This window comes from Stegodyphus dumicola, chromosome 12 (assembly GCF_044657685.1).
Source record: "Stegodyphus dumicola isolate Sdum_Otavi_A_Nest chromosome 12, ASM4465768v1".
Lineage (NCBI taxonomy): Eukaryota > Metazoa > Arthropoda > Arachnida > Araneae > Eresidae > Stegodyphus > Stegodyphus dumicola.
This window is the reverse complement of record NC_140779.1, coordinates 75053537-75072033: the sequence shown is the minus strand read 5'-3', so window position 1 is coordinate 75072033 and position 18497 is coordinate 75053537. Positions and strand designations below refer to the sequence as shown.

General features: G+C 29.8%; 1 protein-coding gene across 7 annotated transcripts in view; it reads left to right on the top strand.

The window, feature by feature from the left end:
- Msp300 (Muscle-specific protein 300 kDa) overlaps window positions 1-18497 on the top strand; it is a 513656-nt gene that overhangs the window by 206039 nt on the left and 289120 nt on the right. For all 7 annotated transcript variants that reach the window (XM_085806588.1, XM_085806589.1, XM_085806592.1 and 4 more), the window contains exons 31-39: window positions 137-778; window positions 1586-1909; window positions 4615-4950; window positions 9080-9397; window positions 10172-10305; window positions 10818-11007; window positions 11113-11439; window positions 14374-14526; window positions 14685-14849. In XM_085806588.1, the coding sequence (XP_085662714.1) occupies window positions 137-778; window positions 1586-1909; window positions 4615-4950; window positions 9080-9397; window positions 10172-10305; window positions 10818-11007; window positions 11113-11439; window positions 14374-14526; window positions 14685-14849 (2589 nt within the window). The remainder of the gene's footprint in view (window positions 1-136; window positions 779-1585; window positions 1910-4614; window positions 4951-9079; window positions 9398-10171; window positions 10306-10817; window positions 11008-11112; window positions 11440-14373; window positions 14527-14684; window positions 14850-18497) is intronic.

Sequence of the window (18497 nt, the reverse complement as noted above, 5' to 3'; positions counted from 1 at the left end):
AAGTATCAAATTACCTTTTTCAGCTTTAATGAAGAAATCAAACTGAAGTTCCTAAAAATCTTCTGAATTTATAATTTTCATTACTTTAGGGATTATTGTTTTTATGTATAATTTTTTTTCTCTTTAATTCTTTCAGATATTGAAGATTGAAAATGATGCTAGGCAAGTTGATTTCAACAATATTTATGAAGAAGTAAAGAAATTAAGAGATTCATATGATTCATCTGAAATTGAACAAATTACATCACTGTATTCTAGACTATCTGAACTCTATCAAAAAACTGAAGAGTTTCTATCAAGGAAACAGAAACTTCTTGAAAAATTTCTAGATTTTGAAGCATGGCAGAAAGATATGTGTGAACATATTGAGCTTCTGATGCATAAAATTGGTGGTAAAAAGTACACTTCAAAAGAATTGCACAGTATAACAGAAGAATTTTCTAAACTTCAACGGGAATTTGATAAAAAGTCCAGTGAAGTGGTTAATCTTGATGAATTTGCACAAAAAGTGAATCAGATTATTAGGGACAGAGTGACTTCTACACCTGTTACAGCTGCTGATCGTTTAGCTCACATTCAAGATCTTCTTAAATGTGTGAATGAAATATTAAAGAAAGAGGAAGAAGGAGTACAAAAGTTAGATAAAAAATGGGCAGAATTTAATGAAAAATATTCATCACTATGTAAGTGGCTTTCAAATGTGGACCGAAAAATTGAAGATTTGCATTCTGATTCATCCACAGTAGCCAATTTTGAAAAACAACTGAAAACCTTACAGGTGAATTTACTGCTTAATTTTATTTCTGCATTTTGTGTATTTTAACACTTTCATTGAGTCAAATAAAGTAATTCGTTGTTTTTGTACCACCATCAGAAATTTTCAGCTACATTTTTTTTTGAAAAGTTGAAAATAAGAATATAAAATCCTTTCTAATTATTGAAATAATTTGATCAAAAATTAATAATTTAAGTTCTAATTTATTTAATTATCACAAGAAGTTTACTGAATATTAACTTCAAAATAGAGGTTTGATTATATTTGAGCTCAGTCTGTGCAATTGATGAAGGTAACTTAACATAATGAATTTAATTTTTGCATTTTTTGCCTGCTGATTGTCCCTTCAATAATATGAGGATTTTTTATACTTCTTTTAAACAACAATTACCACATGATAATAGAAAAAAATTCATTCAGAATGCATTCACATTACTTATAGAGTATAATCTAAAATTTGTAATGCATTGCTCATGGGTGGAAGAAATGATGGAAGTATATCAAACTTCAAGTTATTTGAATCATAATGAAGTTTTGATTATAAAGAATTCTAACTCATTTTCAGTTCTTGAAACTGAAATAAAGTTCTCCCAGTGAAAATGTTATTAAATAAATGTACACATACACACACACACACACACACACACACATATATATATGTATATATATATACATATATATATATATATATATATATATATATATATATTTAGAAATATTATATATAATTATATATAATTATATTTAGAAATTTTAAATGTAAACCCAAATTTGTAATGTATGAGCTCATAGCTAACTTTAATCTTATAGGATCTTCTGAGAGAAATGGATAGTCAGTCTACTAATTATACAAATATACATCATCTGGGACGTTCATTGATTGAAGAAGACTCTTCATCATTTACTACTATTCAAGGCTTTCTTACAGCTTTGGACAAGCAGTGGGAACAAATATCAGCAGAACTTACACAGAAAGAGAAATCAGTAGGTCATCTTATGCAGTTGTGGAAGGAATGCTATTCTCTTCGAGATCAGTTAAATGAGGCTTTGAATAATGCATCACAATCTGTAAAGCCTCATTCTTTTGTGCCATGTGACTCTGTACAAGTTTCAAAGTTACTAGAGAATGCTAAGGTATTATTTTTTATGTTGTTGATGATTAATTCTCATCAGTCGTTTGATGAATGTTGTATACTTTCCTCTTAAACTTCAGTAGTAGATGCAGTCAGTATTTTATATGTTTTATATTTGGCAAAATCCATGTTGTAGAAAGCAATAATGAATGTATATGCATAGCTAACATAAATCATTTATAAGGAAATTTTGTTTTCATTACAAAAGAATGAACATAAAAGAAGTAAAATTTTTTTCATGTAGAAATTCTGTATACAGTAGTAACATTGTTGAATTAAATAATTATCAGTACTGATTTAATTGTATTGATGCACTAAATGTTGAGTTCATAAATTCACTAATCAATGAGGTTACTTCTTTTATGTTTTCTAACTACATATCCCAGTAGAAAAACTGTAGGTTTTTTCTTTTGTTACTATAAACTAAATACAATACACTTTCATTTAGATATTTCACTTTTTCCCCACAAGGAAAACTAGTGGTTCACATGCTTTACCTTTGCATAATCAGTCACATTTCTTTATTATACTAGCACCAAAGTTAATGTTTTTCTAGAAATCAGGTTTTTTTTTCAGTATGAAAATTATTGTATTTGATACTGAAAATGTAATACAAAACAGTAATAATTTTATTTCAATGCATGTATGAAATGGATTTTTCATCACAAATAGATTTTCTGTATTACATTTTCATATCTGAAGAATATCTCAAAAGGCAAAAAGATCTGTGTATATTAAAGAAATAATAAGTTTAAAATGTTTTACTAAAAGAAAATTTAGTCACAGATTTTACTTAAATATCAGTAAAAAATAATGAATAATTTTAATGTGTAGTATTTTAACAGCATTGCATTTGATTCCAACTCTTAATACGTAATATTTATTCTTTTTGATGAATTAAAGACTAGCATGTAAAATTGCTGAAATTTTGTAATTTATTTAAATGTAAGTAGTAATTTAGTAATTTAGTAATTTAAATGTAATTTATGAATCAGTGTTATCTGCTCTCATGAAATTTACTCCTGAAGTACTAAAATAATTGACATTTATGGCAATATTATTATTTAATGTATTGTAATAATATTATTATTAAATGTATTGAAAGGACTATTTGCATGCTGGTATTTAAATTTATGAAAGTTGAAACGTCAGGATTTTTATGATGAAACCTGGATGTCTGAGATCCTTAATAATGCGTAAGACTACGTACTTTTACTTAATGGTGACATTATAATATACATTATGCACAGTCACAAATCTAAGGAATACTATAGGGCTGCAACTTCCTCCGGAGCTAAAACAAAATTCTTGATTTTCTTTAAAAAATCAATACACCTGTTTGTTCTTAATCTCCTAAAAAAAAAAAAAAAAAAAGTTGCAACGTTGCTTTCTGGTTTGACAGGCTTGAAAACTTTCCTGCTTAACAAAAAAGGGGGGCAGTGAAATAGACTTACTGGCATTTATAAATATTATAATTTAGACATAAATGCTAATGAAGTGCTCAGTAAGTCAGATCGAAAGAGCCATTGTATGAATATTACCTTATAATTTACTTTCATTTTTTAACTTGGGCAGTTTAATATTTAATGTCAATGAATTTTGTTGTAACATTTAATAACTAAAAAAAGAAAAACTGATACTATTTTCTATGTCTATATCATCATAATCAGGTCTTTAAATATCACTTAGTCTTTTTTTGTTTAGATTGCTTAAGCACCTGATAAAATGAATTTATGATAACAGAGAGTTTATGATGATAGACTAAGAAAACGCCTTTGTTCACTCAGCAAAATTTGGAGATATCACTTGGCACAAAATGTTTTTGAACTCAACTCTCTCTTGACCAAAATCCTGGCTTCACCAGTGATTATACATGTTAAGTTATATATAATAGTACTTTATTGTGCACTACCACAGAAAATTTGTTTTAATGATGTTTTTGGTAAAAGAATAATTTAACCTCTTTGCTGCTGGTACAGGAAGAATGAAGTTCCCCTTGGGCCCATGGCCTTGGAACATTGAATATCACTCTGCACCTAAACACATTCTGCAGTTAAGCTTAACATGGAAGCATAACTCCTGTAAATTTTGTATCAAAATATTTGGATTCTTGCATATATTAATTAAATGCTATTCTTTAATATAAAGAGAACATTTTTGTATTTATAAAGAAACTAAAATTTAAAAATAATTTACTGTGCAGCATTAGAAATAATTATATCAGCATTTTAAAATGATTTCTAGACACTCATAAATAAAGAAAATGGAAAAATTAAATATTTGTGCCTATTATATCCAATTTTTATATTTATATACAAGAGTTTAGGCCACAGACTTTGAATGCACATTTTAAATATCATGTATTTTACATCTGTAGAATAAAATAGTAAATAATATTCTTAACGACAAGGTTTACACTCAAGGCATTCAATTCAGTTTTCTGGCATTTTGACATAATTTATTTACATTTAAAATATTAAATAAAATGTTCTGTTTCATCATACTAGGTATGTTATGGTGGACCACTAGTGACTTAAGTTTATATTTTGTACAATGGGTCCAAGAAGGGAAACTGAAGCATATCATGTATGATATGCTGTGAATGAAAAGGTTAACAAATACTACAATACATTCAATTCTGACTGCAGTTTTCTCAACTTTTCAATTGTTGGATAAATGTTTAATGTACAATTTGTTTCTTTTCAGGCTGGAAATGATGTTCTTAAATCCCATCGGTATGAAATGGACAATTACAAGCAAAAATGTAAAGAGCTATTGGAACAACTAGAAGTTATCGAAAAATTTGATAAATCTGGTTTAGTGCAGACTTCTGCGGAAATCCATAACAAATGGAAAGATACATGCTCAAAAGTTGAAACTCAGCTTCTAAATTTAGAATCACAAATGGTGTTTTGGCAACAAATTGAATTTAATAAAGAAGAAGTAATTGCCTGGGCAATTGAAATGTGTCGATGCCTTGATGAATGCATTAATAATTTTGAAAGCAAAGAGAAAGCTCAACTTATTTTAGATCGATATAGGGTAAATTTCTTTCATTTTTGTTAGTGATATAATTGCTATTATAAGAGGTTTATTATTTGTAAAACTGTAATAAAAATAAATAAATCTTACATAAAATTATAATAAAATCATATATGTTATAAAAAGTAATTGCATTTAAAATAATTTTTTTTTTAAATTACAAACTTTTTACTCTAATTCAGTAACTTTTGATAACATATTTTAGATTTATCTAAAAACAAGTGAGTATTTAAATAGAAAAATGTAGATTTCTGAAAAATTTTAACTTTTAGCTTCTTTAATTTGCTATTTTATTGCAGACATTTGAAACGAATACATGCATGAAATTAAAGGTTGTTAAAATAAATAAGCATTTTATTCTCATTAATCCTTCAAAGATTATTTACTTGAAGAAAATCGCATTTTTAATACAGAAATTTAAATCACCGTTTGGTTAAGTCATATTTATTTGTGCTTGTTCTGTATGGTGTTTCACTTTATAAGACAAAAAGTAAAATGATAAATTTTTGCAGTCTCTGCTTACTCCTCAAGTCTCAGTGGTGTAAAAGATATACTATATGTCAAATTTCATGAAGATTGGATAATATTTAGAGGTTGCACACTTTGATCAGTTTCATAAAAGTAATAAAAAAACACGATTTTTCAATGTGAATTACTTTCATTAAAAACTAGAAATCATAAACTTAAAATAATATTAAAACTAGACATTAAGATTAATAGGTAGTATGATAGGGAAATATGTGTTAAATTAATCAATTTTGCAATCCTTTCTTTTGTTCACTTGGTGAAAACTTTTCTGTGTTGCTTGACTACCCTCAACAAGAATGTTTCTGTTTTTCATTCCTGAATGATTATTTAAACTTTTTTATCAGAGCAGTTCCTCTTTCTTTGGTATCACTGACTACTTTAAGAGCATTTGCATGGCTTCTTAGAGAATCACTGCAGCATTCTGTCAGGTTGCAGATTCCAAACAATTCAGAGAAAGTCTTTATTTCATTAGTAATGAAATGGCTCAGGTCACTTACTTCAAAAACTAAGTTTTTACCCTCTAATCATTTAATTTCCTTGACGCGCCTCTCCCGGGCTCATTCTTAAAAGCTGAGCTCGAGAGAGAATTACTCAAACATTGGCAAAATCTGTGGGAGACATAGACCACCAGCAGAAGAGTTCACAGATTTTTTCCAGAAGTTTGACCGGCTTCTAAAAAGTGGCTTGTCTCACTTCACTAAGTTTCTAACAAGACATGGTACCTTCATGACTTACCTGCATCGCTTCAGATGACGCAAAAACGACCATTGCTTATGCGGGATGGTAGAAGATCCGGACCACTATCTGTTCGCTTGCAGAGAGACCGCCAAATATCATCTTAGGCAACCAGTAGCGAACCACACCCATGCTTGGGTTGAAGCTACTTCGAAAAATCACAATGCATTGAAACGCATATGCGATTTCATAAATATTCCACGCAAAATCTCAGACAGGCTGGAGTAATTCTCAGCTGCCACCCTCGTCACCAGCACAGCCCCTGTATGCTCTGTACCTGTAATGAACTAATTTTATCTTAAGTTAGCTTATTTGGCTTTTCTTATTTCCTGTATATACGTATCTCCTTGAACTGTAAACCCTGACTTATGATCCTTGAATTATGTATTTTGCCTTAGTTTATGTATTGTTTTCACTGTTTTGCCTTTTTTTTTATTTTATGTATTATTTCGCTTTTTAGTATTTTACTTCTTATTATTTTTAGTATTTCTATTTAGTATTTAGCCCTATTTTATATATTACTTTTACTGTTTATCAGTCACTTTGTTAATTGCTCATATATTGCACTGTACTCATTTATTGTTCATGTTGTGAATGTCTTTTGTAACCATCTATCCATAACTCTGTAAATATGTAACTGAAATTGTTCTTCTCAACCACAATGCACCCTTCTTCCATCACTGCACTATCGTCTCGTCCAGCATTTGTTTGCACTGCCCCCAGCACTCGTCTTGAGCATAATATGTATATATAAGTGTGTTATGTTGATAAAGTTATTTCCGTCAGTGGGGCTACCTGGCCGATATGCTAACTACCCAGTGGACCGGCTGCCTCGCTGTTGGTGGAAAGAAAGAAAAGTTATATATTCTTTATTAGCCTGAGTAATATGCTTGTCCCCCCAAAAAAAATCCTTCATTTGTTTCTGACAGATACCAAAGATATCTCTTAAAACTGTTTCATTTCTTTGAATTCTTGTTGAGGAGTATTCGAACTTTTGTTCCTTCAAGCAAATTCCTTATTGTCATTCTTACCATTTACATGCATTTTTCAATCTTATAGTTTATTAGTTAATTTTTATATTGATTTTTAGTTTTAATCTAATGTTTAATTTCCTAACCTTTTCCTTTGCTTTTTTTCCCAAGAGTTGTTTTTTTTTGGGGGGGGGCATTCATAAGGCTCTCTCCTATCCTTGTAACCAAGAATTTTTCAATAGTAACTGGTTTTGCACTTCATCAAATTATTACTTAAAACTTTTCATGCAAAACTGGAACATAAAGCTAATGATTAAAGCATTTATAAACCTGACAAGTACAGATTCCTAGTACAGTATGTGTAATGTGTATTATTCTGTTATTGGAACTGGATCATGAAATGTATGAATGTATGCATGTGTGTATGTATGTATGTGCATTTATGTGTATATGTATATATACACACATTTATACTTACTTATATACATGCATACATGAACATGAAGTGTTTAGTGAAGAAGATAATTTTAATTGCATATTGCCTTTGCCATACACCTTGCTTGTTGCTGAGCCTCTGGGATCCTGAAACTGAAGTCATTTTGAGACCAACCTTCTAGGTACAGGACTAAGTTTAATAACTCTTCGTACTCTTGTCTTGGATGACTTCTGTCTTTTAGCACATTTGGGTGTAGTAAACCATTCTCACTCGTTGTTCATCTAGTAGCTATGAATGGGACTTCCTTCATCTAGCATTGTCATATATGACTTCTTATCAAGTGAAGCCCACAGACTTTAGAACTTCCAAAAGCTCTGATGGACCTTTTGATGGTATGCCACAACATTTCCCAAACACTGCTTTCAATGTTGGTTCGTGGGTGTGATGACGCAAAAGCCAACCACAACAATTTTTGTCCAAATTCTCTTTCAATTATAGTGCATGTCCCTTCGGTCAGTCCTCTATTAGATCAAAAGACATACCAATGATGGAGTCGCTTAGCTTAAATCAATCCACTTCCCTAAGAACTGCTTTAGCCATCTGTGGCCAGTAATACCAGTGCCTCTCAGGGCAACAGGTATGTTAAGCAAATACTGAAAAATCTTTGCTAGTCACTACAACTGCAGTTTTATCTTCCAAATATTTGACACTGCTATGGGCAACTGAAGGCAACAGTTTACTATCCCACTGCAAGACCAAATGAAGAGGATTTTCAAAGAGTCACTCTTCAATTTTCTTTGTTATTTTACTTCTACTGATCATCATAGTTAAGTTAACAGTAGCTGGAGATACGAAAATTTTTAAAGCATCATGGCCAAGAAAAGAAATACATAAGAAGCCCAGCAGTACAAAGAGCACTTCAATATTAGAAATTTTACTAGTTTGAGAAAAAAGTGATCAAAGTTTGCAAACCCTAAATATTATTAAATTTTTTTGAAATTTGGCATGTATATCTTTTATATCATCGAGACTCGGGGCATAAGCTAAGTCATATGAAAATGACATCTTTGGAAAAAGGAAACACCCTATTGTTTTATTATACAATTATGTAAGTAGTAGTTTTTTATATTGTAAACTTGTTTTGATATGGTGCTAGAGTTAATTATACTTTCAAAAATGTAATGTCCATATCTTTTCATGTCAATATTTATTAATTTTAGGTGTATGAGAAGTGCTGTTTCAGTTTTTTAACTATATAAGAACAAAATGTTTGGTACATGTATTAAAATATAATTACAGTAGCAAAAGCCTGAGTTTTATTATGTAACATTTTTTGGTTTTGTTTTGAGAAGCATTTAGTTTTAAAATATATATTTGATTATGTTTTATGCATTAATTTATTGCAGATATAAAATGTGTTATGATGAAAATTAAATTACATTTTATAATTTTATTTTAGTGTGAACTAATTTCTTATTCTGAAATGAAAAATGATGTCTTCAAGAAAATAGAATCATTACAAAAGTTGAACAACAGTGTTGAGATTCCAACTTTAACTTCTTTGAAAAGTGTTATTCAGAATCACTTTGAAGAAGTAGCAAATCTGGCTTCCAAACTGGAAGGGTGTATTAAAGAACTTGGTGCAGAGGAAGAAGATGTTAGAAAAGAACAACAACAGTTGAGTGAATGGTTACGTCTTATGAGAGAAGCTGTGTCAAAATGTGAAGATATATCTGCTGATGATGAAACTATTCTTCAAAACTATGAAAACTGTAAGGTGAGTGTAATTAACACAGGCCTTTTTCTTAAATGCAGGAATTTTTTAAAAATTGTGGCACTGTTTTCTTATCGGGACTGGATTCAGAAATGTATTTGCACGTGTGTATGTATGTGCATGTATGTGTATATGTATACACACACAAACATTCATACTTACATATATACATGAACAAATATATACATTTCTTTATCCGGTTCTGATAACTGAACAGTAACAAAATGATCTAATAAAAACTTAAAAGATATTGTCATGTTGAAAGTTTATTGCTATTATGATACAAGTATCTCAAAAATTCACTATTTCTTATACTTTTTAATTACACATTATTCATATTTCATGTAGAATCTTGCACATAAAAAAAAACTTGACCTCTAATTGAACTCAGTAATTTCTGATAGGATACTCTTAAATTCCTATTAAAAGATATACTATTATCTGTGTAATCTTTTAGTTTAAGATGTTATGAACATTTTATTCAATAAAAGATAAATACTTTTCATCTTTTAATTGACTTTTGGAATTCAGTTATGCATTTTAATAATTTAAAATGTTTTAACTTTAAAATTCATATGATATGCTTGTAATGTATGTTTAATATAGGATACCTTTTACACTTTTGATAAATGTTTGATTAAACTGGCTCAAAAGCTAGTGCGCAAAATTATTATGGCACTGTTCTATTATCAGGACTGGATGCTATTTGATATATATTATATAATTTAGTTGTATATAATTTTTATTACATCATTATATTTAAATATTTTATTACAGCAACTTGAAAAAGAAATTTCTGATTATAAAGATAAATTTGATAGCATTCAAGCTAAGATCAATTTTGCAAAAGAAAAGCATTCCGGCTTAGATATTTCTTATTTGGAGAAAGAAAATGTAAATCTGCTAAAAAGGTAATGTTTGCTTTCTTGATTGTGTTTTGAACAGTGTAATCTTTTGTAGTTACTAAATACATAGAGGTGTTGTGCATATGCAATATCTAGGCAGTGCATTACTGATATTCATAATTATGTGACTAAAAATATCATATAAATAAAAAATATAATCCATTTTTAAAAGCCATTGAATAAAATAAACTTTATTAAATATTTAAGGAAGTTTGAAAAGAGAAATACTGTTATTAAAAAATTATTAAACAGTCTGATCTGAATGGGATCTTTAGTAAATGCAGTATTTTAACTGAAATCTTTTTTTAATAAAATAAAAAAGAAAATAAATGATTAATTACTTAAGTGCCAAAAGTAAGGGATTTGTAAAAATCAATAACAAAATAATAAATAAAAAAAGTTAATGTGTTATAATATTAAAATATTTTAAATTTTTAAATGTATTTTTCTTTTGAATTAGTTACATTTAACATAAAAATTATTTGTTTAATGCTTATTTTTATATATCATATTTACAGATATGAAAAACTGAGAGCTACTGTTTCAAAAGTAGGAAATCTTCTATCATCATCTTTAGAACGTCGATACCAAATGGCATTGCAAGACTTTCAGAGATGGCTATTAACAAATGTTGAAAAAGCTTCATCATGTAATCCAGACCTTGCAGGTGATCGATATAGTTTAGAAGCAAAAATGGGTGTCCTCCAGGTATACTTTTTCACTGAAATCATATGCTAATTTTTTGAATTCATAGATTTATTAAATTATATATCTTTTCAAAATTATTTTAAATGTAATTTTTTACTTTCTCAGGAAATTGAAAGCAATGTTAGTAATGGAGAAAGCAAAAAAATAAAGCTTGAATTAATTGCTAACAGTCTTCTTCAAGTCTTACAACCTGCAAAACATTCTGAAGTTCAGTCTGCTGTTGACAAAGCCATATCTGATTGGGAGTCATTTATCTCAACGGTTTCTGGTACAAAATCATCCCTTCAAAAGATTCTAAATTTGTGGCAGAGATATGAAACCGAATTTGAAATTTTCAGTTCATGGCTTAAGGAAATGGAATCAAAAGTAAAAAGTGAGACTACTCAACAGATTGAACTTAATGACATACAGCAGCAGCGCTCCATTATTATGGTATGATATGAATATTTTGTACTGAATATGACTTTTAAATCAAAATAATTTATATTTTTTTGTTTATACATAATTAATCAATATTTAGTTATAAAGATGAAATAGGGTTAAATTTAGGTAGAATGCTTATAAAAAATACTGATTTTGTCTTTTGTTAAAATTTTGCTTTTTGGGACAAGGCAATAGTAATCCAGAATATTAACTCCTTGTATTATTAAAGGGTTTTTAAGAAAAAAGAATCTAAATTTCAGTAAAGTATTGTATGCAATATAACTCACAGGTTATCATTTGACCAGTTTGAATCATGTTTTAGAATTGGAATAGATTCAGAGCTTTGATTTAAATCTACTGAGAAACATTTGAATTATTGGTTTCTGTTGCAGCTATTATCTTTCCATATTGCAGTGCAATAGGCTGTGTTTAAAATAAATACATTTTTCTTTCAAAATTATAATGAACTATTAAACTAATAATAGGTATTTATAATTACTAACTGTAAGAGAAACATGCCAGTGTAGAATTAATTCTATTGTGTGATGTTATCTTGGGCAATCATTTTAGGAATCTGCATCCCATTTACATCACACATGAGCTAACACTTGCATAACCATAGAAGTCCATTCTGCAATCAAAATTCCAACCTCTGTTTAAAACTTTCAAAGTTCAGTGCCTTTACAGATTATTGGTAGTAAATTTAATTTTCTGATAGATACCCAAGATAAACTACAGTTTTTTTGCTACTTTGAACCACTCAAACACTTCCCTGAGCAGCTAGATAATGAAAACTCAGAGTTAAAACTGAAAGTCACAAAATACTATCTGTAATAATTTCTACGAATGTCTCTTACTATCCCATAATTGCTTTCATTACAGTTAAATAATCCATTAATACAAATAAATGTCCCTGATCAAAAAATCCAAATGTTTCTGATCCATCTTGACTTAGCATCTTAATCAGACTAATAGATTTTTGTTTGTTTGTTTATTTTTACTGTTCCCAAAGAGCTTCATTGCCTTTTCCGGCTGTGACTAATATTATTAATCATCTTAGAAATCGATAAAAAGCATATTCAAAATATATTTAAGGTGGCTATTTTATTTAATTTTAAATTGCTTTTAATCAGGTACTCTGTCAATAAATACAAAAACCAGATCTATAGTCTAAAGAAATATTTAGCTATATGGTAATTTTATGGTCTTTTTCTAAAATAGATTTTTTAACAGAAAATTTCATATATGAAGTATGAATCTGTGATTAATAATTATGAGCCAAATCACTTTAAATGTAAATTATGATAAAAGTACTTCTACTGCATTGGATGAAACATAAATGCTTAATTTTCTTTTATTGTGTGATAAAAATACTGTTGAATTGGTTAGATTAGTGTTAAATCAAATGTACAAGTATGATTCGTAGTTACTATTGAATAACTAAAATAAAAGTATTATAGAATTGAAATGAATAAATTAATGATAGTAGAATATAAATATCTGTTTCTTTTTGTTACTATCATTGCTGTGTAGTATTCAAGATATGATGACATAGAACTATTGACTTATTTATGAAATTAGCATGGTGACAAAATTTTAAGTGCATTCAAAAGCTCTTTTACTTTTCAAAAGCCCATTAGAACAAACTGTAAAATCACTGAGCATGGGTAGCCAATCTAAGCTCAAATCCCTAAAAACAGGCTGGCTGTCCCTTCCCAGTGTTTCATGTGAACATGAGGCAGTTTCTGTTAGAAAGTTCCTCACTAAAGCATCTCTCTCCGTAAGCAGATAACTTTAATTATGTGCTTTAACAAAGAATTATGTGCTTTCACATAATCTAATCCAATCTTTATTTTTAAACAAATGTTTGGCAATGTGATTAGTGAATTACACCATTTTCATATTATCATCCAGAAAGATCTAAGTAAGTAACATCTCATCTTATAAGGTATTTCTCCTGCCTTCTTAGCATGCCTTTGTGGTGTAATGGTCAGCACGCTCGACGCATATTCGAGAGGTCTGTGGTTCGAGTCCTGGTGAGGCCATTGCTCATTTTTCATGTCTCCTGCTTCAAAAAAATCCCTAATGTCTCTACAGTGGCACCTGAACTAAAAGGTGGTGAATGATGATTCTTCACCACCAGGATTTGGCAATTGGATCCCCTAAATCCCAGTTGCCCTTTAAAAGGGGGAGTATGTAAGGTATTTCCACTGCCTTCTTAGCATGCCTTCATGGTATAGTGGTTACCACGCTCGACGCGTATTCGAGAGGTCTGTGTTTCAAGTCCCGGTGAGGGCATTGCTCATTTTTCATCTGTCCTGCTTCGAAATAACCTAATGTCTCTATAATCTAACCAAGTGTAAACAATAATTTTTATTAATGAGTATTAATCAGAGCTAAACATCTGAATATAGGAGCGTTTCACATTTCTTGGTCCTTTTACTTTACCATGATGAGTATTTGTGTAGTCAGTTTTTAATAGACTTTTATTCTAAAGTTAATATGGTAGGAAAATGAAATGCGTAAAATTACATGATAAATTGCCTATTTTCTGATAGCTTAAATGAAAATAAATCTGTATTAAATATTCATAGCCCTAGAAAATACAAGCATTTGATTCTTTTTACCATTAATATTGATATGAAAATTTATTAAAAATTAAATTATATCTAATTAATTTATTGCTTCTGGTATTGGAAAACTGATTTCCAAACACTTATAACCATAAGAACTAGATAAATGTAGTATAGTTAATTCTAATTTTTAATTGCGTTATTTTAATTATAGAAGGTGTTTTCAAGTTAAGCTGTGGGTTTTAATATTAAAATTTTCATTGATTTTCTTTAAATTTTATATTATTTTTATATTATGTTTTATTTATACATGCTTGTTTCTAGTTTATATATGTTTGTTTATATGTATAAAGTAAATTTTTTTAATTAGGAATTACAAAAGGAAGTTACATCAAAGAAAAAAAATCTTGAAGATTTATTACAAATTATGCAGGAAATTAGCATTCAAAGCCCTGAAGCACGACTTAAAACACAAATGTCACAAATATCTTCTAGATTTCAATCTATTGAAAGAAGTCTACAAGTAAATATTTATTTTCACTTTTCCTCATTTTTGATTTAGTATCACTTAATTTTCATAGTTGGTATTTGAAAGTAGAATCTTAAGAAAGTAAACAAAGAATTAATAGAGTATACTTTAATCTGCTGCTGTATTTTTAAAATTTTCAATTTAATTATTAGGAAGCTTTGAGAAGAATAGATACCCTACTGAAAATAAAAAAGGAATATGAATCTGCTAAAGTTGACTTGCAAAAATGGTTGCAAGAAATGGATAAACAATTAGAACCAAATCTTGATTTGACAGGTGATAAAGCTACACTTCAGTCAAAGCTCAAGAGGCTAAAAGTAAGTCAATTTATGAGTGATTAGTATATCTGATAAGAAAATTTGGTACTTATGTATTATTCAGTTGACCATAAAACTGTTGGTAACCGTTGACCATTGAGCTACGAAAGTTGGTGGAGATCTCGCCATACTTACACCATCTTCATTTCTATCTGCAACTCTTATTATTAAACAATCTACCAAAGAGCCACTGCTGAAAAAATTTTCGACCTGCTTTGGAAAAAACTTTTTTTTTTTTCCCCCACTTTGGAAAAGACTTTTGTCAATTTCTGTTATTTTGCTAAGAGCTCTGTTGAGAACGCTATAACCACACTTTCTGCAGATGATCTTTGCAGTCTGTTACTATTTGGTGTGCTATATCCAGTTGTTTTCCCCACTTTCAACAGATATTTCAATCGACCAGATGTAAAAAAACTTAAGTGATTTAACACTCAATGGCCTTCAATTTCTCTTTTTCTTTTCTTTTTTAAATATTAGGCAAAAGTACAGAATTATTAGGCAAGCAAACTCGAAACACAATGGAGAGGCTTGATAGCACAGGGTCAATCATAAAATTAAATACATAAGTCATCACAGTAGAAGTATGTACAGAATTCAAAGAAAGCTAAATATAAGATATTTAATGTAATGCAATAAATACGATAACACATACAAACAGCATATAAATATGAAAATACAGATAAGTACAGAAACAAGTACACAATTATAATGTGGGCTTAGCTCGAAAATTAGAATCGCAGGAGCCGCATATAGGCACAAAGTAAAATGCTCATCTAAAATCTCATAGTTAAAGACTTAAAAATTGCAGAAAGTAAGTGGTCACAGTTGAGTGCTTTGTTAAAGAATTTTGTATTCATTTTGTGCAGGGAGCCCACCAGCGGCCAAGCGGTAAAGTCGCTAAACACTGGTAGTTCGGTCCAAGGTTCGAATCCCACGAACGGGCTGACTGCATGGGCATTTTTGTGGTTTTCCCCATGTGTAACGTGTATACGAGCGAGTTTTCCTTAGAAAGTCCTCCATGAAAGCATTCCTCCCCTTAGGCAGATAGCCTCTGAGGCTTTGCCATAATCACACACACACATTTTGTGCAGGAACTCTTCCACACTTTCAATCTTTAAATCTCTGTGCAAAGTATAATTTCTTATGCAAAAATGGGCATCAGTTACTATCCTTAAAAACTTATTCTGGATAATTTTCAGTTGCGCAATGTCTTTTTTCATAGCAGCTGACCAAGCTGGTGAAGTATAAGAAAAGATAGGCTTTGTCATCGCAGTGTAAGTATGCCTCTTTTTATTAAGATCCAGCTTTGAAAATTTTCCCACTAAAAAGTTTAAGCTGCTGCTGACTGCTATGGCTTTTCTTTTGACATTTTTAATGTGGTTAGTCCAGGTCAGAGATTTATTGAAAACTGCCCCTAAGTAGGTAGCTTTCTGTATAATTAGAATTTCTTAATTGAACAGTAAGTCTGTTAGAAAACAAGGTATTAAGATGCTTGCGACGAATTACCAGTAATTGCAACTTGTGCGCATTTATAGCGATTCTCAAATCTTGACACCATACTTCCAACCTTGGCATGATATCTTGTAATTTACAGATCGCATGATTCAGATTACTTTACGGCAAAAGCCGTATCATAGGCATAACAACCTAAAAAGTGATTGTGATCTAAATGTGACTTGGATAATTCAGAAACATGGACAAATTGTGGGAGCTAAAATTGACCTCTTAGGGACACCAGCTCTGATAAGCTTCTTATCTGAAGAGTCTTTGCCTATGCTGACATAGAAGGTCATATTTTGAATGAAGGATCTGAGGAGAAGAATCATTTCTCTGTTGAAATTCAGCAGCTACCAATGCTGAGGAAGATTGTTAAATATGAGGTGGAATGATTTTCAGCAAGATCCAATTTTCTAGCTTGATCATAAGTTTTTGCCAATGAAATAGTGGCATTTCCTAATAATTGTTCTCGAATGCAAGGATTCTTCAAACCATGGTTGAATGCTTCTCTAGTATACTGGTTTTTATATTCTTTAGCAGTAACAGGTTTAAATTCACAATCTATGTGCAATTATTTTAATATTTTTAAATATCCATTTATACACTCACCTGTTTGTTGTAATCTAAATGCTAAAGAATGCCAGCAAATATTCAGTCTGTTAGAAAACAAGGTATTAAGATGCTTGCGACGAATTACCAGTAATTGCAACTTGTGCGCATTTATAGCGATTCTCAAATCTTGACACCATACTTCCAACCTTGGCATGATATCTTGTAATTTACAGATCGCATGATTCAGATTACTTTACGGCAAAAGCCGTATCATAGGCATAACAACCTAAAAAGTGATTGTGATCTAAATGTGACTTGGATAATTCAGAAACATGGACAAATTGTGGGAGCTAAAATTGACCTCTTAGGGACACCAGCTCTGATAAGCTTCTTATCTGAAGAGTCTTTGCCTATGCTGACATAGAAGGTCATATTTTGAATGAAGGATCTGAGGAGAAGAATCATTTCTCTGTTGAAATTCAGCAGCTACCAATGCTGAGGAAGATTGTTAAATATGAGGTGGAATGATTTTCAGCAAGATCCAATTTTCTAGCTTGATCATAAGTTTTTGCCAATGAAATAGTGGCATTTCCTAATAATTGTTCTCGAATGCAAGGATTCTTCAAACCATGGTTGAATGCTTCTCTAGTATACTGGTTTTTATATTCTTTAGCAGTAACAGGTTTAAATTCACAATCTATGTGCAATTATTTTAATATTTTTAAATATCCATTTATACACTCACCTGTTTGTTGTAATCTAAATGCTAAAGAATGCCAGCAAATATTTCATTTCTTATAGCAATGTAAAATAAATTTAGAGTGCTATGTAAGGGCTTATTAGTATATTAATGACACAGAATTGTAATTATCATACAATTCTGTATCATTAATATATTGATAAGCACTTGCAGATATAAAATTACATATGAGTTGTAATTTCATTCATTGGTTACCTCTTTCACTTGTATGAGGAAATTTCAAATAGTTCTTTACCAGTGTTTTCATTTAGATTCTGTTCCAGCACATGTGGGGTCAGCATCAAATTTTTCTGGTTTTAAAAGTTCTTCCATGTTGGTAAAAAAGAAGTAAAGCATAAATTAGTTTTAATTGATTAAATTGTTGTGAATGTAGTAAATAATTTTTCAAAAGAAGCTGAAATAAAGCTTTAATCAACTAAAACTTCTCATAAAACAGAAGGTTAATCCCTAGATTTTGAGAGCACCATTTAAACAAAGACTAGCTATTACCATTTCATGTAATATAATTTTAGCAATAATATTTATTATTTAGTAATAATTAATATAATTTTAATAAGTAATAATACCACATAAAACATTATAGCAAGTACTTTTTTTTATTATTTATTTTCTGTTTTGTTTCTTCAATATGAGAAAAATTGCTCAAATATGTATTTAGTTTCAAAAAGAGCCATCAGGAACAAAGCATATTTGTGAAGTGCTGTAATTTTTTATTAGATAAATGAAATTTAAAATCGACTTCAATTTTTTTTTTCATTGCATATCCAGTACCAGCTCTGTAGTTTTCAGCTTGATATCAGCTGATATTACAAATCTACATTAAATAGAAAAAAAAAAAA